The 22,585-nt window shown below is 33.5% G+C and overlaps 3 protein-coding genes across 3 annotated transcripts in view; all 3 read left to right on the top strand.

The window, feature by feature from the left end:
• Nucleotides 1–670: 670 nt before the first annotated feature.
• On the top strand, nucleotides 671–9,987 carry LOC149738609 (exosome complex component 10-like). The gene is made up of 8 exons (XM_089874487.1): nucleotides 671–881; nucleotides 2,876–3,051; nucleotides 3,380–3,521; nucleotides 4,038–4,191; nucleotides 4,479–4,656; nucleotides 4,981–5,123; nucleotides 5,447–5,873; nucleotides 6,210–9,987. The coding sequence occupies exons 1-8, from the start codon at nucleotides 877–879 to the stop codon at nucleotides 6,347–6,349; spliced, it is 1,365 nt and encodes a 454-aa protein (XP_089730613.1). The 5' UTR covers nucleotides 671–876; the 3' UTR covers nucleotides 6,350–9,987.
• LOC149738610 (WD repeat domain phosphoinositide-interacting protein 4-like) lies at nucleotides 8,557–9,987 on the top strand. Its single transcript, XM_089874496.1, has one exon. It carries the CDS (start codon nucleotides 8,557–8,559, stop codon nucleotides 9,589–9,591), a length of 1,035 nt encoding a protein of 344 aa, XP_089730622.1. The 3' UTR covers nucleotides 9,592–9,987.
• A 249-nt stretch (nucleotides 9,988–10,236) lies between these two features.
• Nucleotides 10,237–22,585, top strand: part of LOC149738608 (DNA-dependent protein kinase catalytic subunit-like) — a 53,005-nt gene continuing 40,656 nt past the window's right edge. Inside the window, exons 1-21 of the mRNA XM_089874505.1 lie at nucleotides 10,237–10,516; nucleotides 10,908–10,984; nucleotides 11,230–11,397; nucleotides 11,568–11,682; nucleotides 12,097–12,209; nucleotides 12,471–12,654; nucleotides 13,116–13,273; nucleotides 13,938–13,997; nucleotides 14,153–14,331; nucleotides 14,799–14,902; nucleotides 15,494–15,676; nucleotides 16,316–16,509; nucleotides 16,926–17,054; nucleotides 17,320–17,510; nucleotides 18,316–18,499; nucleotides 19,107–19,226; nucleotides 19,439–19,586; nucleotides 20,003–20,109; nucleotides 20,529–20,688; nucleotides 21,418–21,629; nucleotides 22,089–22,196. Coding sequence (XP_089730631.1) covers nucleotides 10,387–10,516; nucleotides 10,908–10,984; nucleotides 11,230–11,397; nucleotides 11,568–11,682; nucleotides 12,097–12,209; nucleotides 12,471–12,654; nucleotides 13,116–13,273; nucleotides 13,938–13,997; nucleotides 14,153–14,331; nucleotides 14,799–14,902; nucleotides 15,494–15,676; nucleotides 16,316–16,509; nucleotides 16,926–17,054; nucleotides 17,320–17,510; nucleotides 18,316–18,499; nucleotides 19,107–19,226; nucleotides 19,439–19,586; nucleotides 20,003–20,109; nucleotides 20,529–20,688; nucleotides 21,418–21,629; nucleotides 22,089–22,196 — 3,024 coding nt within the window. The 5' untranslated portion in view covers nucleotides 10,237–10,386. The remainder of the gene's footprint in view (nucleotides 10,517–10,907; nucleotides 10,985–11,229; nucleotides 11,398–11,567; nucleotides 11,683–12,096; nucleotides 12,210–12,470; nucleotides 12,655–13,115; nucleotides 13,274–13,937; nucleotides 13,998–14,152; nucleotides 14,332–14,798; nucleotides 14,903–15,493; nucleotides 15,677–16,315; nucleotides 16,510–16,925; nucleotides 17,055–17,319; nucleotides 17,511–18,315; nucleotides 18,500–19,106; nucleotides 19,227–19,438; nucleotides 19,587–20,002; nucleotides 20,110–20,528; nucleotides 20,689–21,417; nucleotides 21,630–22,088; nucleotides 22,197–22,585) is intronic.

Raw genomic sequence — 22,585 nt, 5'->3', positions numbered from 1 at the left:
AGTAGGAATACTAGTTTATGGTGTTTAAAAAATGAAACTTTTTTATTGAGAAAATTAATTCTGATCTTCAATAGCCAAATGGAGATTACTACAGTTTATGAAAATTTCTATCCTGGTTAACCCAAACGTACAAGAAATGTAACTTGTGCATTTAACCTAACTGTAACGTCGCTCTTGTAGTATGAAGCCAGTGAATAGAAGAATTTTGATAGATACAAATCAAATAGGTTTAAATGAATATTCCAAAGCTCGTAATAGATAATTGAGCACGTGTTCATACTGAGCATTTTTCGTTGAGCACATAAGGGTCATATAGATTCTTTTTCGTCGAGCAAGGTTAACCTACTGCTCTACTGTCACCAATGGTTTCTGGTTTGTTTTTGATCGAGCTTAGTCGACCGTGTTGTGAAAAGGTTAATTAATAGTATGCTAATTAGTTTAATACGTGCTCACTTATTAGAGCTTTGGTCTCTTGTTTTTTTGCTTTTAGGGGCGATTTTTTTGCAATTTTCTTAATTCTAACATTTATTCTTTAGTATCTTGACTGAAATCAAATTATAAATTATGTTTATTAATTTTAGACTAAATTTTCAGATTTAAACCGCGCATAATTAGCGATTAATTAACTTTTTTTGTATCGGGTTCTTAAAGAAATCGGGACTTCCCCTACGAGCCAACTCTTGTTTCGCTTGAAATTTTGAGAAACTATTATTGCCCTGTTTATGATTTCCTTTGGTTTAGTTAGAAACTCGTCAACAACATAGTCTGGAGTGGACGTTACTTTGTCAAGGTTAGTTGGTACCCTTGCTTTCATACAAACAAAGTCAGTTGAATTCTAACAGCGGAAATTCTGCCAAGAACAGTTTACATCGTGAAATGAGGTTAGTACGATAGTACTTACTACTAATTTTAAAATCGAGTCGTAATATATTTATATGTTCATGAATATCAATTAATTAACAATTACTTTACTGTAAAAATGTAAATTCAAAATGTACCTTACGCCTTAACTAAATGATTGTACCCTTTGTGTTCCTAACTGTAATTATAAGATAAGCATAGATTTTTAAACCATTGTGCATACAATCGCCTAATTAGCGAGTAATTAACGAATAAACTGTCTGTTTGGTTAAAAGCACTTAATCCAAAGCGTATTGGAAAATTGTTAATAACATAATAATCTGTAACTTTTGCCTTTATTTATGTTGCAGTGCAAATATAATAAAAATTGTGTATAGTAGGGGGGGGGGGGGGAAGGGACACCTTTAGCACATAATATTCAAAACCAAATATCCCGATCGTGTTTTTAAACATTATAAACAATTAACACTGGTTTATAGGACTATAGGAGTTGTGAGGATTCGGTATTATAATTCTTTGAAATACTTTGATTATAACCAAATAGAGCAAAAAATAAAATGAAAAGGTGTCCCATCTTTCCCCACCCTACTCTATAGTAATAGTCTTCCATATCTCCTATTAAATAAAAACAAATCCAAAATAATTGTTTTGCCAGGCGCGGTTCGAACTCGGGACACTGTGATATATTCGCACACGCTTAAACTGTTAGACCACCATTTCCAGTCATACGATCTGTTGAAATAGTGGTATACTGTCTGAGAATTTGGGAGTACGTGTTCATTAGGATAGAATCCACATAACAATTGATGTCTGTATTAATCGTTTACATTTTAAGTAGGGACGCATTGAAAGCATCACTTCTATGCCTCATTATCATTTATCGTAATTGAAACATTATTTTTAGTTAAACATCATATGATTAACATTACTGACTTATAGTCTGATTAAAGTTTGTCAAGATTTTGTCAAGAGTGATTAAAGTTTGTCAAGACGAAAACAAACGCTTTTGAGCACTGACAACACAATCCAGAAATATGGGATTTGGGTGCTAACGGTATCCCATCTTGCCCCACAGTACTATGCCATAGAAATATAATATTTAGGAAAACCAGAAAATTATTTTATAAAAGATAAGGTCTTGACTTTTCATATTATGCTTGATTTAAATTGCTTGGCAATTTGGCATAACTAGATTAGATTAAGAGTATATTCTGAAAAGCCAGAAAATTATTCCACAGAAAGGGTGAAGTCTTGACTCTTGATATTATGCTTGATTTAAATTGCTTGGCAATTTGGCATAACTAGATTAGATTAGGAGTATATTCTGGAAAGCCGGGAAAATTATTTTATAGAAACGGTGAAGTCTTGACTCTTAATGTTATGCTCGATTTCAATTGTTTGGTATAATTTGATTGGATTAAGAGTCGTAGAAACGAAACAGTTTCATTAGCGTTCTATACTTTTGGAAACTTAATTTAATTGTAGCATATTATAATAATTTTGTTATTGTGCTACAGTAGACCATAAATTTGCTTAATGAAATGTATCATAAACATTAAGTGGAGCATGTAATAAAGTGTTTAACTGGTTGCTAATACGGAACTTTACCATTTAGAACTTTTAGGTCTTAAGGGGTATTTTTATTTTAAAAGCTTTGTGTCAATGAACATAAAAACAATAGGCTATACACATATGTGTGTGTTGTCACTAAGACTGGCGTTCACATTGGACAAGTGAAACTTGTTATGTTTTAGCATTCAGCAGTCAATGAAATTTACCTCGCATCCCATAATTGCCATGGAAAGTCAACCAACCACTTGCCACTTGTCTGTTTTTAAGAACGCTTTATCATATTTAAAAGTATGAAATGGATATTTTTTAAATAACTTGTCAACCGATTAGTACAGCGGTAATTTTTCTGCTAGTCTTTATAAAATGTTGTTTAATAATATAACATAAGAAGTCGATTCTGTTTTGAATGAAATGTTGTTTATAATAACACCTTGTTATATAGTGTCCCTGCTGTGAAAAATGAAAAAAATGGAAAACGTGGAAAAAATATAAAGAAACCACAATTAATGTTTAAAGATGCCGTAGATAACACTCATGCACGATTTATACCAAAGATATCAAACAAACCTAATGCATTAAAACCATTGCCAAAGGAACTGGTTCTTCTTAATTCACAAGGTACTAGTTATATAATGCATGGACGTCATATATATTGTGGGAGCAATAACAGGAACAATGAACATAATATTGTATAAATACACAAAAATTAAGGCCAAAACCCTAAAAATGTGTTACGTATTTTGTAAACTACATGTGTGTTAACTATTTTTCCAATCTTCGCTACCTCAATCGAAAAACATACAAAAGTAATATAGTATTAATATAATAATTTGTTTTTTTCATTTAACTCTAAGTAAGCATAACATCTTGTGTTAAATATTTTTTTTAACCACATAGAGGCATTGTAGAATAAGCTATATTTAGAAACCAGAAGCTGTTATTGCAGACAACATAAATGGAAATGAAAGCAATTCACTGGCTATATCCAATCTTATACACTCCCAAGCAGTATACGACCATCCATATCAATATGAACTTAAAAATTTTAAGCCTTTATCCTCACAATTGGAAAAACCGACCCCCATCAAGTATGTAGTATGTGCATGTCGTTTATATGAATGAAAGTAAATTATTCAGCCTCATGTGACGGGGCAATGAAAGTTGTTATAATACAAGTGTTCTGTTTCTCATAACACCTCATGCTTGCTCACCAGTTATGTAACCTATTTATTTTTGGGCGAAACATTTCAAATGAAAATTGTGTCATACACGTTGGCGGTCATGTTTAAATGTAACTTTACTTTATCCTTGCATGGCTGGAAAACAACATGCGTTATAACACGGTTGTTCATACACCTCGTGTCAGCTTACGAGTTACCATGTATGTTACTTTATGGCCGATTAGTTTTTGGTTTTTTTTTCATTTTTTTACGTATATCTGATAATTTGGACAACCCATCAGTGACCACGGGGTTGGAGTAAATGTCTTGCCCAAGGACACTTCACCCACAATGGTAGCAGCGACAAGCCCTAAACCCGTTGTATTAAAACTGCCCAGAAAATCTGTGTTTTATGCAACTTTTTAATATGATACTTCCTCACAGATCAGGCCCAGTAGATACGGATTCATGTATATTTGTTGATGGGGTAAATGGACTAAATATGTTAATAAGGGAGCTGAGACAAGAATCAGAGATAGCTGTTGATTTGGAAGCTCATTCATTCCGTTCCTATCAAGGAATAACTTGCCTAATGCAGGTTTGTTGTTTGATGATTATTTATCTTCGTATCGCAGGGTTATTCAGTAAAACAAAATGGGTGTCCATAAATATATATTTATAATTTCCTGTGCCTGCCCCGAGGTTATGGGTTCAAGGCTCATCGCTGCTACCATTGTGGGCGTATGTGTCCTTGGACAAGACTTATAACTACAATTGCTCAAACCAAGCGGTCACAAATGTACTGTTAAAACTTTAAAAGTAATTTAAAATATTTGAATTTAAGTTTTAAAGTAAAAATTAGAATGAATCAAACTTTATTTCCAGTTGTCCACACGAAAAACAGATTACATTGTTGACACTCTTGCATTAAGGGCAAATTTAAATATTTTAAACCAAGTTTTCACAAATCCAAAAATCGTGAAAGTTTTTCATGGAGCAGATCAAGATATTATATGGTTACAACGAGACTTTGGGGTTTATGTTGTAAATCTGTTTGACACAAGTAAGCAGTTATGGTTGTTTTGTAGATCAAGGTGAATTTAGCCATAGTGGTTAACATCCCTGCCTTTGACCCAGAGTTATGGGTGCACGGCTCATCGCTGCCACCATTGTGGGCTATGTGTCCTTGGGCAAGACTCTTAACAACAATTGCTCCAACCCAGTAGTCTCTCATAGGTTGTCTGATTTGTAAGCCATACAAATAAACAATCACATAGTTTCCTGATGCAGTTTTATTATAAGAAGAATTATTTTATAACCTGATATTTGATGTTGTAATTCTACTTCACGCTAAACTGCACACTTTGATTGTTATCAACTATAACAGGTCAAGCAGCGAGAGTATTAGAACTTGGATTATCTCGCGAATACCTTCTGAAACATTATTGTAAAGTGGAATCGGACAAAAAGTACCAGAAAGCTGATTGGAGGGAAAGACCTTTATCCAAAGACATGCTTAAATATGCACAGGTGAAGGTTTATTGATAGAAACAAATATTTATTTGTATGGCTAAAAAATTGTTTGCATGGGCTTAAGTATAATACATTGTAGGTACATTTTGTTTGCCACTTTTTAAAATGAATGATATTTATAGAACCAAAAACAGCAAACTTTAAAAATTTAGCACTGTGGGGTAAGATTAGACACTGTTAGCTCATAATATTCCATATTTCCTGATATCGTTTTAAACACATACCAATGCTCTTTTAACGTTGCGGGCTACAGTGATATAATTCTGTAAATATTTTTTGTTTACTAAAAAAATTCGATTTTAATTTTCTTTTTCGTATAGGAAGACACTCATTACTTGTTATATATATACGACATGATGAAATTGGATCTTTTGGAAAAAGCTGGGGGTGTCGGGTTAATGCATAAAGTAATTGGTAATAGCCGTGATATCTGTTTATTGAAATATGAAAAACCCATCATTGATGACACCTCGCATCTTAAACTGCTGAGAAAAGGAGCGGGTAAAATAGAAGATTGGGGACCGCAGGAATTAGAAGCGTTAAGGTTGATATACATGTGGAGGGATAAGCTGGCAAGGCAGAAGGATGAGAGTTGCGGATATATAATGCCTAACAAGATACTGGTGCAAATAGCGAAGACATTGCCACAGACAGTACAGGATGTTCGACTACAAGGTGTTTGGCAACAATATGTGCCGACTATCCATCAACTTATTGTTGAAGCAGGAAATAAAGTGTTCAAGTCAGGTAAAAAAGTGAAGCAGTGACCCTAGAGATAAAACAAATGGTTTTAAAGGATATATAAGGAGCGATTTTGGTTATATACCACCATCTGTAACTATTTTTTGGTTATATACCATCATCCAAAAATATTTTTTTGTTTATATATCACCATGCGTAACTATATATTATTAGTATACCACCATTCGTAAGTAATATGGACGTCTATTGCATTTGGGGTGTTGTCTGTAAGCACCCGTACATCTGCGCGCCAGTAAACTCTGGTTACCCTATACCCTTTTATTATAGCGGCAAGTTTTTTGTAAAACTGCCCTTTCAAAACACAATATGTTTTCATTTTAGAACCAAGCAGTGAACCTCTGCATGACAGCTCAAATTTGGGAACTACAAATGACAGCAAAGACCTTTCAACAAACAAAAACTTTGAAATCTACTTGATCATCCCTATTCTTGTTGCTGTTGCCATTTACTATTTTTTTTAGTATAAAAACAAACTCTAACTCTGAAACATCCAGCATAGAAATATATAAAGAGAAAATGCAGGGTTTAGAAAATGAGTTTCCTTTTCAAAACAACTGATTGTGGAAAGTTGACGGGTATATATTTTTAATGATTATCATATTAATATCGTTTTATTCTTCCTTGTATTCTTAGCAGTAGGTTTATGCTTAGGTACAACTGTAGCGACCCGTTGTCTTATCATACCACGCAAGTTCTATGGTCACCAATGTTGACTTTGTTGTTTGATGTTGCCAGCCAACTTTTCCATTATCATGATATATTCGTTCAAACCGATATATTTTTAACGGGCGCTACTGCGACCATCAGGTACAAATTTATTATGACGCTTTGTTAAAAACGTTCCAAACCTGACGTTTACATGTTAAAACTTCAGTTTTTGATTTAAAGCAGAACTGCGAGTTTAGTATGTTATTTGTAACCTAGAGTAAGCAAGTACTACTTACTACTACTAACAAATTAGTTTTAGATTAGTTTAGTTAGCGTATTTCTCTTAATTTACTAACACTTTTCTTAAACAGGATGGCTTACTTAGGTTACCATACTTTTCTCTTCAATTGTAAAATTACTTTTAAAAAAATGCTGTGTATGCTATAATACAAACTAAATATTTACTTTAGGCTTAGTTGATCAAATATAAACAATGCTAAATGCTAACTATATTCTTTGTCTTTGCTTCACAAAATAGAACACTGGTAGCCTAACAGAGTTAGGTGTATCAACGAAGTGATTTGTGTGTTTATTTCAGTACTTGTAGTTAGAGACGTAATCAGACATAGGGACACTAGGACTGTTATACCTTATTATCATTTATCGTAATCGAAACATTAACTAAACATCATATTTAATATTAACTTCTAACATTACCTAATTTCTACGTGATTGCGGTTTGTACAAATTCACGAAAACAAAACGTTTTTAAGCGACGACAAAGTTAACTAGTGTAAGTTTACAAGTCAACGCATGGAACAGGAGTTGTACAAAGCGTATTTACACATACTCTTTACCAATTACTCAATCCTCATACATAAAGGTTTTCATAGGTTATAATACATTTATAAATGCATTTTACCTACTGCTACACAGTAACCAATGGCGACTAAAAACCGCTTTGTAAGTTACTTCTGGTTTGTTTTTGATCTAGCTTAGTCGACTGTTGTAGTAAAAGGGTTAAATAATATTATGCAAGTTATTTTAACACGTGCATACTCATTAAAGCTTTAATCTCTTGTTACGATAAACGTAACTGTGTGAATATATTTGAGCGATTTTATGAATGTAGCTGATAACTTTAACAAATCATTGTCCTACAACAACAGTCGTAAAAACGTCGAGCCTGGAACATTTACCCTTCGCAAGAGGTGGTTCTTCTAGCTCTAAATGAGTCTCACAACTGGGCTGGGTTGCCCGATGCTAAAAATGTGAGCAACGTGAAACGTGCAAACACAAGTTGTTGTTTTATATGCAAAGAGACGAGTTTTTTAAATAAACAAATTCAATTGATTTTGTTTTAACGATTTGACCGAAAGAGATTAAAACCATCTCTATTTGACCCCTCAAGATTTTTTTCAGGGGAATCCCCAGTAATCTCTGTTATGTTTTCTTGTGTTTTGTTTCTTTGTTTGTGTTTCTGTTTATGGTATAAGCTTAACACCTAGCACCTTCAGTACGTAAACATGTGAGAAAGAATTGCTTCAATAAATAAAACTAAACAGAATTGTGTTACTGCTAAGCCCAGTTGTAGTTTTGAATGTAAAATCAAGTCTTATTGCGCGATATTAGAAAATGCAGTTGCCTTCTTTCAATATTGACTATGAATCTATGATAACGCATGTTAAATCGGTAGAGTTTGGTTTTAATTGTAAAACATCTCTTTTGGCATTTTTTACCAAACTGATGTTGCTACAATCTACTATTTTCTAAATGTTGTTTAAAAATAAATTACAGCGCCTCTTTTTTTCTCTGTTTTAATAAAACGATTTACGCAGTTGTGCAGTCCAGCAAGATCAAAACTATTGTTTATTAACATATACATCTCAATACATATAACCAAGTAAACCAACAGAGAACTGTTACTACAATTTCACCACAGTACTGAGTAGCTTGATGTCAGCAGCAGTTTAAGTTTGTATTAATAAATATCTGCTTTATTGTATCCAAAACTGAAGGTATGCCTTTTGTTGTAAGGCATCTTCACTTTAACCAGGACAAAAGTTGCTTCACATGTTCTATGGATGATGGGTTTCGTGTCTACAATGTTGAACCTTTAGCGGAGAAATGTCGTATAGATGCAGACAAAGTTGGGAGCTGCTCCCAAGCTGTTATGTTTTACAGGAGCAACTTGGTTGCTGTTGTGGGGGGTGGATTGCGACCAAAGTTCCCACAGAATGTTGTTCGAATCTGGGACGACAAGTTTAAAAAGTTCGTGATCGAATATTGCTTCAACAGCAATGTCCTCAATGTTCATCTCTTCAGAGACAAACTGATTGTTGCACTATCACGCATGGTGTATGTTTTCAGTTTTCCAAATAAATCTGAAAAACTTGCTGAGATCGAAACGCGGCCTAATCCTTTAGGACTCTGCCAGGTTAGCCCTGCATCTGACAAGCAACTGATGGCAATTCCAGGCCATAAGGTTGGAGGGTTACAGCTCATTGATGTAACTACTGTGGATAAGACAGGGTCCAGTTGCCCTATAACTATCAATGCTCATCAAACAGATGTGGCATGTATCGCATTGAACCACCAAGGTACTATAGTGGCCACTGCATCTGAAAAAGGGACTTTAATCAGATTATTTGACACAATGTCTCGGCAGAAGTTAGTTGAACTAAGGCGTGGTTCAGACCAGGCAGTCCTGCACTGCATAAACTTCAGCAAAGATTCCTCATATCTTTGTGCCTCAAGTGACAAGGGTACCGTCCACATATTTGCGTTAAAAGACACCGCCTTGAACCGAAGGTCCGCTTTTGCTAAAGCAGGGAAAGTAGGGCCTTTCCAGCAATACACAAACTCCCAGTGGAGCTTCAGTAACTTTACAGTGCCTGCTGAATGTGCGTGTATGTGTGCATTTGGGCGTGGTAACTCAGTCATTGCAATTTGCATTGATGGAACATACCATAAATATGTTTTTACTGCCGACGGCACATGCTCAAGACAAGCATATGATGTCTATTTAGAAATAGGTGATGAAGTTGACTTTTAAATTGTAAATTATTTTGGCGAATACATTCAAATACCCGTCAATACAAACACCTGTAATCAAGTATTTCCATTTAAAGAGTAACTGTAAATTGAAACCTGCTGTGATGTATTTGTAAAATATGGAACAAATGTGCAATAACAATTCTTACTTTTTGCCATTACTTCTATAGCCTCAGTAGTAGTATACTTGCTGCAAATTAAAGGAATTGTTTTAAATATTACTCAACTTTTTTTCGCTGACACATGCTTACAACTGCAATGTGTCATCATGTATTGTATGTACATGTGTAGCATTCTATCTTTGCTTTTCTTTGATACTGTAGTATTACTGTTCGCATTTCTGTTGTTATTTGCTGGTGCTGACACGGAAAAAGAAATAAATCTGCAGTGTTATTAAGGTTTTCTATGATATTTTTACCTATAGGCATCAGTGCTGTAAGTGCTGTAACTTACATAATATATATACTTTAACAGTTGTCTACCATTACCAATATTTTACTTACAGTTATATAATAGTAATTATCAAAATCAACATATTTGTAATATTGTTTAAGAAATGCAAAGCAGACATCAGTACATCACCCTTGTTTAAGAATTAAAAAAAATGTCTGTATTTCTTTTTGGTTTAAATACCAAAACCATCTTTACTGGTGTGAAAAGTTATTTTAACTCGTATATACTATTCCCAAAGTTGATTCCTATGTTCCTTATTCATGTTTATATTTGTGTAAAATCGTAGGGGTTCAAGTTAGGATCGGCCCCGAAAAAGTTACATTGGTTAGCTGTTGCCATAGTAATGGCCAGACTAAGAGAATGCTTGACTAAACTGCAGCAAAGTCTTCTTGCTTGCGACTACATTCAAGTTGAAGTTCAAATAAAAGAAATCTCTCAACTTTGTAACCAAAGGTTTTCGAAGCAAGAACTAGGTTTGATGTTTTATTAGTTAAAAACTTTTTTAAATTTTGGCTTTTTTGATTTTGGAACAAGTTTATTTTTAACATGTAACGGTAGTGCAGCAGCTAAATTTGACACCATTCTCACAATAAATAATGTACCAATGACATCATATATAAAAGAAATTTAACAGCATATAATAAAACTGGTTATTGCAGTGTTTGTATGAGAACTTTAGGCCATAACCTTATTATTCTAAGCAAGATGGCCTATCCCAATTTACTAAACATAGATTTATTTAAATTAATTTCTTAGTATTACTCAATGCCATTTAATTTATAAAATTCAATATTAAATACTCTGATTAAGTTATACTGGTGATTCAGGAAGTTAAAATATGTTTGGTAAATTATCTGTTTTCAGGCTTGTACTGTTCTCTTCTGTTAAATAAAAGCTCTGGTATTCTGTTGGTGCTTAACAAGAATGTTTCACTAGCTGGGGTAAGGTGTTCTTATTTTTTAACGTCCAGTTGATCTAATTTTCCAAACTCTCTCCAGTTAACTTGTCGCAATCTGCCACAAGGAGTATAAAACCACCATGCATGGTGAAGACATTTTTAAAACAAAATTTGTTGTCTATTTTTAAACTTTTTCATTTCAAAATTTTTCAGACACCTCTTGCTCTAATAACAATTATCTTAAAATTAGTTTGACAAATAATTTTATAACTTAACTTTGTATTGTAGTTGAAACCTAGCCGAGATTTGGTGTTGACGTTTCTTGTGACATTTGTTCCGCGTGTGGGAAGCTACGTTCTTCAATACGTTGATGATTTGAGATCATCTTGTTTAAACGTGTTCCGCAGCGATGGTTATTCAAGGAATCGGGAAAAAGCTTTGCAGATTTTTAACAAGGTAAGGGTATTGTTTGTACTCTAGTTTTATGTAGTTTAATATTATTAAGTGATTCTGGTTTAAATATGCCCAATTCTTTTAGTTTACCTTTTAATGATTCCTAAGTGTTTTGTATAAGAACACTCACTTTCACAATACTTGTACTAAATGTTATTATTTCTTTTTCCTAGTTAATCGAAAACAGAAAAGTAGGCATTAATTTCGATGGTGATTATATAAGAGAATTGGTGAGCAACAATCTGTTTAAAGAACTTGCAAAATCAGCATCAAAAACCACATCTTCAGGTTAGCTTATTCCCGTGTTTTACCAAAGTACCCATGTTATAGCAACTGTCTTTCTCCAGCTACCCTAAGATAAAGTAAGATTTATTCATTCATTCAGTTGCCTGTCTTTGGAATTAGTGGCACTTAGCAAAGTGGTTGAACTGCTCAATTCTCATTGCAGAGTGCCGTAATGCTCCATGCTGCTAATACAGTGTGTTCTTGGGCAAGACATTTAACACTATTTTTTTAAGCCCAAATAGTGGTCATACAGAAAATAAAACTTAGCCTATACATTCCTGTTAAATTGAAAACAAGCAGAAGGTGTATAAACCACCATGTATGAAAATGGAGCACCCTTATTATAACTCTTGAGTTGTGCTCCCATACAAAAATAAATCAATTTTCATAACCATAACTAACTAACTTTCTATGCAGTATGTTGTCAAGTGTTTCAAGTCCTTGGTTCGCTGGCAAGATATTTCCCAGGTCACATGACAACTTGGTCTGAAAGATTGTATGAAATATTCTTAAGAAGAATAAAACTCGAGGTAACACTTCAAATTTACCTTTCTATATTAACTCAATTGTCTTTTCAAATAAAGGTGAAAGTATTAAAGAGTATTAACACAAATTTTCATTTTTTTAATTTTCTATTAAAAAAGTACCAGCAAAAATGTTAATTTTTTTCACTTTTTTTAAAGGGAGTAATAATTAAAAAGTTTATTTTTTCAAAAAAGTATTAATAAAAAGGTTCATTTTATTCTTTTATTAAAAAATATTAACAAAAATGTCCATTTTTTCCCCACCAGATGCAATCGACCAAAACAGCAGATTTGAAAATAATAGAAGGTTGTTTGCTTGGTTTGCATGGTTTAATGTTCACATTCACATCTGCACATGATGAAGAACCTGTTAGGTGCGCTGAGATTTATAAATATACAAAAACCAGTATTATGCAACGTGAGAGTTTGACAAGATATGCAGTTCCGCTGGGTGAGTTGTATTTAACAGTCATGTACTTTAACTTTGTTTTTTTTTCCTAGTGTTTGTTTATAGTGTTTCTGTAAGTAGTTTTATTGTACTTTTTAAGTGACTTTTATTTGTGACTCAAATTCAGGAGACAGTTTTAATGTTTTTTTAGAGTGACTTGTATTTATAACCTTTAAGTGTAGCGCTCTTAATAAATTTAACACAATTCCACATAATTTCAAAAACAATAAAAAATCGCAAGCAGAAGGAGAAGGTAAATAAAGACTCTATGTGTTATGCACAAAAACACCTGTGCTCATGTCAAGTCATGGTAACATGCACTCAATGTTGTGCGCGATAGCATACTGGTGCTATATCAGTGGTCCTGATCCTGACGTTTTATGTTAAAAATAAATTAGAATGTGACAAAAAGAAACAATTTGTTCTAGATACTTGGTGTAATGAAAAAAATTATATTTTTTTAGCTGCAATGAAAATATTCCGTGACCATTCGTCTCAATTTTCCAATCTGCTGATCGATGACTACTCAGCATTTTTCTCGGCAATTGAAGGTTGGTTTCACCACAAGAATTGGCAACTTAAACACGCAGCACATATGGTCATTATCAGCTTCCTGAGACAAGTAAGTAATACCAATGGCAAAGTGGTTGCTCCAACCCAGTGGTCCCTAATAGGTCGTCCAAATTATCAGCCATATTTAAAAAAATAAGTTATCTAAATTATCAGCCATACATAAAAAAATAAAAATTAAAAAAATAATCACCCACAAAGTAACATACATGGTAACTCTTAGGCTGGTATGAGGTGTATAAAACATAACACTCATGTTTTAATGACTGTCCTTTTTCGGCCACACCAGGATAAAGTAAGTTACATTCATACAATAGCCTAATACTGACCTATATTATACATTGTCTGGGGGTTGATGCATTAAGCATACAGCTTCTTAATTTACACATGTGTTTATAACTTTTAAGTGGGCCTGTGGCGTATGATACAGACTTTTAGATTAAAGGGCAAGTTGGGGTAATGGTGTGGTAACCCGTAAGCACGGGGATAAATAATGGTGCGATAATATACGTGTCTGACTGCGATGCGGTTTCGCGGCAGTGGTCGTTTGAAAGACTTAAAGGGGCTTTCCGGGTGTTAGGTGTAATGGGCCAAAAAAATGCAGTTCTCGTGTTTTTAAATAGTTTAAATACAATCTATCAAAAATTAAATACAATATTTTTTTATGAGAATATTGTGGTACAATCATATCATTTTATTCAAATATTTCATGTCAGGTGACAAGAAATATAAGTGATGGGGGAACCAAAGACAACTCTTCCATTCATCTATTTAATGTAAGAATATCTGTTATACTTTGATTTTATTTTATAACTTCAAGTAAGTTTTAAGATTGTTGTCTTAAAGTTTTAAATTTTACCTTCTTTTTTTAGAAAAAAAATAATTGGAAAAATTACAAAAATTGCTAAATCATTTTTTGTTGCTTTTTTAGTTTTTTATGAATAAATTCCGAGCGATGTTAGATTCGAGTAGAACAAGCAATAAATCCCTCTCGGTGGCGATAGAGGGTTATGGCTTGTTCGCTGGACCATGCAAACGGTTTCTTCCGAAATCAGAAGTCCGTTACATGTTCACTCAGATGATGAACCAATGCGAAAAGATTTTTCTTTTGTAAGAATTATGGAAAATTTGGTTTTACATATTTTTTTTACTTATCAAACAAAAAGTATATATCAAACAAAATTACCACTTTTTTTAAATATTAAAATATCAAAAAAAAGGTTTTATTATTACTTTTAACCAAAAATTAAAGAAACGTATTCATGTTTACCCAGATAAAATATACAAAGTAAATTTTAATATTACCCTATTAGCAACTGTCAGCATAAAATGTATGAAACTGAATATATTTGCAATGTAAAATTATAAATATGTGCAATGTTTAATTATAAAACATGCAGCCTATGTATATAACTTAGTTCATGACCAGCAAAAAAATAAAAAGACTACACCTATGGTATAATATAACCATAAAATAAAAAAATAATTGTATTTATGCATAAAATAAAAAAATAATTGCCGCATTTTGTGAGTATAACAATATGAATTAATAAATACTTTAAAATACCAACTTTCAGTGAAAAAGTTGATTTTGACGACAATCGAACACACCAACTGCCCACATTTGTCCAGTCATTGGCCAGCATTACAAAACAAATTGAATCAAAAAATGAAAATGATAGTAAGTATTTATCTAGTTAGAAACAAACTAAAAAATCAAATTTAACCACAGATTATGACAAAAACACATTTTTGTCTAATAAAGTTGATTTGATGTACAGTTAATGACATGCTACTTTTAACTGCTGTCAGTTTTACCTGTTGTCGTTAACCTGATAAAGAAAAACTGTTTTAAAGTCGAATTGTTTGTATCGCGATAAATTATCAAAAGATCCATTTTAGAGTTACAATATGCATAGCAGCAACAGTTTATACATAGGTTTGGTGAAAAGTGGTTAGCGCGCCTGCACCTAACCCGGCAGTAATGGGTTTAGGGCTCGCTGCTGCTACCATTGTGGGCGTATGTGTCCTTGGGCAAGACACTTAACGGCAATTGCTCCAACCCAGTGGTAACTAATGGGTTGTCTAAATTATCAGCCATACATAAACAAAAATGATAAAATCCTCCATAAATAATCACCCACAAAGTTACGTACTTGGTAACTCGTAAGCTGGCGAGAGTTGTATGAAACAAAACACTTGTGTTATAACGACTGTCGTTTTCATTCCAGTATTACTACATTAGATAAATTATGATAATACTTTCTTTTAGAAAATCCTATTGGCTTACCTGAGTCTTACCGAACATCATTACAGAGGTTAAGTGTCCTCTTGATTGAACGTTACCCAAAACTACACAGGAAATATTCATTCTTGTGTCACAATGCACTTATTTCAGTGGCAGCTGCATTTCTGGAAAAACAAGAAATTTTAAAAACACTTTTGGAATCCATTGGTGAGAATTAGTTTCAGGTTTAAAATGCTTTATTTTAATGGGTAATAAGCTTCTGTAATTTTTGGCTTTATCTATTCAATGTTACTTTGTTACCCACCTTTAGCAAAGGCACAAGGCTTAGAAAATATATTAACTATCGAAGTTACATATAAGTAACTGGTGAGCAGGCACGAGGGGTGTGAAACAGAACACTAGTGGTATAACAACTGTCGCTGCCCACCCTGCAAAGTTAAAAAAGTTACATTCATTCAAGTATACATGAATGTTACTTGCTTTTTCTTTGCGTTGCGATGCTATAGAATAACAGTTGTTATAACACAATATTTTGTTTCATGCACCTCATGTTAGCTTACAAGGTACCAACTTTATGGGTACTTGATTTTTGTCTGTTTCTTTTATTGCATGGCTGACAAATTAGACAACCAATTAGTGATATAGTAGAGTGGGGGAAAATGATACTTTTTCATTCTATTTTTCTCCTATTTGCTAGTAAACAAATAACATTTAAAGAATTATACAATCGTATTCTCACGCCTTTCACAGACCGTTGTTAATTGTATAAACACGATCAGGATATTTGGATATTATGTGCTAAAGCTCTTTCATCTTCCCCCACCCTACTATATAATATATCCACAGTGTACCAGGGTTTGGTAAGATGCTGCGCGTACAATGTGGTGGTCGGTACTGGAAGGGATAGCTACGTTGATTTAACTGACCAAGTAGTGGGCGAGGACGACTTGAATGATATTTTACTCGACCCAAGAACCATTACTTATCGGGATTATATTCCGTTGTGGTTGGCTCTGCTGGGAGAAAGCGAGAAAAAAGAGGTGAATTAATAGTTTTTATTAATGAGTCTTATTTTGACTTTTTTAAATCAAAAAACGTGATTTTATTTTTTTTAAATTGTTATTTTATTTTTTAAACCAAAACGTTTGAGATGAAATGTTGAGATATACCATAGAGTTAGTGTTTTATGCACTTAAGCTGGTATGATTTTATTATATTGTCATTTGAGGCCTTTTTCTCCTATTTGTTCGTTATTTTATATTGGATGTGTTTTTTTCCCTAATTTGTGCTCTGATTGATTTAATATTTTCTTTGGGTTTTAAAAGTTCACTATTGGACAGTCATTTTTAAATAAAGAATCATTCAAGTCTGTTAAAAAATACTACAACCATTTAACTACTGAGAATCACTATACAGTATGTGGTCAAATCATTTTAAAAGCTTATTTCCCCCTAAGGTGCCATATGCTGTTAATGATATTTTGATGTGCGGTCATCGAAAAGTCTGCCATGAGATGTATACGGCTGCTTTTGTGAAAGCAATCGTTGCAATTGTGGATAAACTGAACCTGGAGACAAGCGCAGAAGTAAAGGAATTTTTTTGTTATAAAACTTTACGGCGATGATATTAAACATTTTTGAGGATTTTAAATTACATTATCAACCAGTTAGTGTCAGGCAATTTTGTTTTTAAAACAGTGTATCTATTTAAAACTATTTACATATCTAAATGTTAAAAATTGTAGAATTAAGATGCCGCACACTTATTTCATATTAAATTCACGATGTTCGAAAAAAATGCGAAGGTCTCCATTTGCACAAAATCTTTCATAACTGCTTATATTACTACAGAACAAAGAAGTTATAGAAAATCCAGGCTTAACTGACAAACTTAAAGCAATGAACGTAACTGACTTCAAAATCTTTGTAAATCTTGTTGATATATGTTGGGAGTTGTTGCCAAAAGCTGTCAACCATAGAAGGTCATATTTTCTTGCTCACTTGCCAGATCTTATCTGTTTTATGGTGGAGAAATCAGAAAAGTAAGTTGCTTCTATAAATTAGTTGTAAGAGTGAGAATTGATAGCTAGATGATTCCAGCATCAAAGCTTGATTGGGCTACCATATTTTTTATATCTTTAGACAAACATGCAGTATTTCTATATATATTGCCTATGGCAAATTTGAAGAAAACTAACTTGAAACTTGAGCTTTAAGTTGGATAAATCCCAAAACCACTAACATATGTAAGCCATAAAAATGTCTTCGGTTTAAAGTTGACGGCAATACTATCTTTGGGCAAGACACTCAACGAACATTGCTCCAACCCAGCGGTCACTAATACCCTTTTTGCATGGTAAAAAAGTTAATGCGAATAGCGATCCGCATTAACTCGTTATATGATAACTCGCTTACCGCATTATTTTGCATGGTCATTGGTTTATGCGCGTATCAGCATTTGAGTAAGCTTATTTTAGCGCAATATTATTAAATCTAGTTTATAAAATAAGTTTTAATACTTTATGGTGCTATTACCAACGAAAACCTATAAAATTAATACCCGAAAAAGATTAGGCTCTTAAAAGTAAAACTGTACTTTCACCTTACTTTTCTTTACTTGCATAATGTGAGTAACAACCAACCTCCTACAGCAGATGACACGCTTATGACGTTATGCGTGTTAACTTTGTTTTTGCGAGTAAATATGCGAGTACTTACACGCATAAAAGTGACCATGCAAAAAGGGTGTAATAGGTTGACCAAATTGTAAGCTATATCAAATAAAAAAAATACACAAAGTTGAAAAGTGTAAGATTTTTGCAGATTTCTCGTAAAAAATCTTTCCAGGTATCCATTAGTAAGTGGATTCTACAAGTTAATTTCCACGTTGATGACACTTTCTATCAAGTTGTTGTACTTCGAAGATGAGCATGAGGTGGCAGAGGAATCAATGGAGCATGATGCTATACGATGGTCACATGACAACCAACAAAATAATGTGAAATGCATTGTACAGAAATATGCAACACAAGTAAGTAATTAGTTTGTGTGTTATGTTAGATAATGTGTGCTTTGATGATTTATTTGGGTAAATTTGACACAGGCTTGTTTGGGACAGTTAGCAGATAATATTTCAGTAAAGTATTTTTTGAATATAGTAGGGTGAGGGAAGATGGGACACCTTTCTATTTTCTCGACCCATTTGGTACTAAACTAAAAACATTCAAAAAATATAAAACAGTATCACGAATTTCATAGATTGTTGTTAATTATTTAAAACACTCAGGATATTATGTGCTAAGGTGTTCTCGTCTTACCCCGCCCTATTATATGTAGTATACATAGGCTGAATATTTGTGCCCTGTGACTTAGTGGTTAGGTGCTCGCATTGTAACCAAAGGACACTGAGTTGGAATCCTGATGGTTTTCCATTGTGGGCCTGTGACGTATGTGTGGTTGGGCAAGACATTTATCATACTGTGTTTAACCCAGTGGTCACTAATGGGTTGTCCAAATTATAAGCTATATCAAAGCAAAAATCTGCACAAAATTGAAAAGTGTGGTAACTCGTTAGCACACGAGGACAAAAAATACATTGTTTAACCCAGTGGCCACTAATGGGTTGTTTAAACTCACAGGTTGCTGCACGATGTAAGCAATATAAAGATGAACTACTGACTGCATGCTTGTACTTCTTATTAAGCTTACCTAATGATGTTTGCAAAGAAATTCTACCACAGCTTATACCTGCTGTTCAGGTAAGAATGGGATTAAAGAAATTTAGCTTAAGTCTATCAAACAAACTACAAATTACTTAAGCAGAAATTAAAGTATTTTAATATTTTAATGCATATTATTAAGTCGATCATTCTTTATTTAATTGTTATATTTGAGTTTTAACAAGATACAAAGAATGTTAAAAAAATATATAAATACTGTTTAATATGAAATAAATTCCATGACTTTACAGAGAGCGTGTCAGCTTGGTCTAAGTTACTCTCCGTTATCAGAAGCTCTCATGTCAGCTTTGCTAAGATGGAGGTCAATATTTATTTCTAACAGAAAATGTTATCTAGATATAGTTGGATGTTTGCAACCGTACTTTAATCTTACTGAAGGTATGTTATGAATAAATAAATCAACTTGCTTTATCCTTGCATTGTCGAAAAAACGACGTAAATTATAACAAGGGTGTTCTGTTTCATACACTTTGTGTCAGCTTATGACTATGAGTGACCACCATATGTAACTTTGTGTGTTTTGTATTGCTGGCCATTTAAAATCCCATAAGTGACCACTGGGTTTAAGCAATTGCTAAGAAGTGTCTTGGTTAAGGAAGCATAAGCCTACAGCCGTAGCAGTGACAAGTCTTGAACCCATTACCTCTGGGTTAGGGGCGCGCTAACCACTTTGCCACAATGCCTTTTTTTTATGTATTCCCTTTATGCTTGCTACCAAAAACCCTTGAATATTTTATTACTTTTTAAAGCTTTTTTAATTTTTTTTAATGGTTTATTTTGTGTATGACACACAGAGACAACAAACAGCACTCAAAACACTTTAAAGTTGAAACCAAAATCAAGATCTTTTGCACAAAAGCTCATGTCATTAAAGGAACTAGATGAACCAGCAAGAAAAAAGGTTGGGCTCGACACTTGATAATATAATAATATTATAGTTTTACCTGTCTCTGTGATTAAGGTAACTTTAAGGTAAAAGATTTTAAAATGCAACTAAAGGTCCTGCTGTCAGGCGGTATGCAATATATAAAATGGACTTTTAAAATTAAAACTATATTCTTTTTATATCAAAAACCAACGTATTAAAACACTAATGTTAATGTACCAGTGTTGTGTACATCTAATAGTACTTATAATAGCGCCATCTTTAATACTGAACAAACACAATATGCTGTATAATTGCAGTCAAATGTATAAAGCAAAATAAATCATCAAGTTAAATCTTTGCAACTTTTTATAGCATGCATTAATCCATTTAAACTTAAAACTTTTTTATGCAATAAATTTTAAATTATAACTTTTCCATGCAATAAACCTTAGGCAAGAAATCAAGTCATTCGTTTCTTGGGAAGCATGGGATGTAGTGATGATCATGGAGATTTGAATGAAGATGCAGGTCTTGCTGTTGCTCCATGGGATGAGGATGTCAACATCCAATATCCCATCCCATTCCGTGATCTGAAACCATGTATAAGACTTGGTGAGATAAAATTTAGAGTTTATGTTATGATAAAGGGATGTTTGGTATTTAGACTTGCTTAGGTAATTACTTTAGGAAAACGGCGTTTTTTCTTTTGTTGTATGGGTGAGATCCTATATCATGACATGCAATGGGATCTGAGATATGGGCGGATCTAGCCTTTAACCCGACACCCACAGTTCTACATTTCATTTAGGAACCACTTTGTTCAAGCATTGTTTATTTAGTGTATTGGCCAAGACACGTTTGTCTATCTGTCGAGAATCAAACCTTTGGTTACAACGCAAGCGCCTAACTCCACGGCGATACCAATACAGATCGACCACATCGGCATATGTCTTTGGAATAGACACGTGATGAACATTGCTTCAATCCCGCCGTTACCGATGGGTTGTACAAATTATAAGCCATATCAAAGCAAAAATCATACACAAAGTCAAAAAGTGTGGTAACTCAAACAGGATAAAAAATGGTGTGAAAAGTACGTGTCCGACTGCGATGCGGTGTGGTGGCACCGGCCGCATGAAAGATGTAAATGGGCTTTCTGGGTGTTGAAGTAATTTTCCGAATCTGGCTTGAATTCCAGGTTTTTGACAAGGACTTCTACCACAAAGAATAAAAAGCGCCTAACCACTAAGCCATTATTGTATCTAACTTGTGAACTGTATATAAAAAACTGACAGTGCTACTATAAGTTGTATTTTCAATCCCAACCATTTTTACTTACAGATAAATTCCTCCCCCGTATTATGGAGTTAGCTACTCAGGGTGGGGAACGGAAAGCAAAAATATCAGCATGCGAGCTTCTGCATTCAATAACCATTTATATCATTGGTAGAAACGCTCAAATCAGTAATGTGGAACGAAGCACTCACTCTATGGCGTCCTTGTATAAAAAACTTGTTCCAGTCTTACTGCAGCTTGCATGTGATGTAGACCAGGTAAAATTGGTGGAAAAAATATTTTTTTCTGTTAAGTTGTATTTGCTGTGGCTGAGTTGAGTTTTTTATGACCATGTTTTTTGTTATTATTTTAAAATATGATAATTGATAAGAATATTTTTTAAATCAAATGATGTTTATGATTTAAAAGCCACTTCTTTTATTTTATGTCGGAAAAAAAAACCCTTTAAATAAATGATTGTTGATGAGAATATATTTTACATCCAATGCTGTTAACGGTTTAGAAGCCACTTCTTTTGTTTGACATTTTCTTTAACAATTTGTTCCCATACCCTTTTTTTATTGGGTGCTGTTTTATAGGTAATTGAATCTTTATTATCGTAATTATCTTGTCTAAACTGTGTAAGACTCTTCAACAGTGAGCTTTGAACCAAGTATCCTCTGCTTTAATTCTTAAGCTCTAACCACTGTGGTAAAATTTCAAATATATTATTATAGGTTTGCAAACAGTTATTTGATCCACTAATCAAACAAATGATTCACTGGTTCACCAACAACAAGAAATTTGAAAGCAAAGACACAGCAATTTTGTTGAACTCTATAATGGTGAGTTTTCGGCTCTGTAGCATAGTTGGTTAGCTCCCCTGCCTCTAACCCAGAGGTAATTGATTCAAGGCTTGTCGCTGCTACCAATGTGGGAGTATTTGTCTTTGGGCTCAACCAATGCCCATTTAAAATAATCACCCACAAAAAAATCCCCTTCAAAATGATCACCCGCAAAGTAACATACTTGGTAACTTATAAGCTGGCACAAGGTGTAGGATTTCAAGCCATGCGGGGATAAATAAGAAGTTACAAGTTACAGAGAGTATTTCATTTTGACCCTTGGCAGTATATGGTTTGCATTCTTCATTTAACATATACACAGAACATCTTTAATGAATCTCCTGTTTTAATTATATTTCCCCTCCAATGTCATACTTATATTGTGAAAA

Source organism: Ciona robusta, chromosome 3, assembly GCF_009617815.1.
Source record: "Ciona robusta chromosome 3, ASM961781v2".
NCBI lineage: Eukaryota > Metazoa > Chordata > Ascidiacea > Phlebobranchia > Cionidae > Ciona > Ciona robusta.
Note: the sequence above shows the minus strand (reverse complement) of the source record. Positions and strands in the feature narration are given on the sequence as shown.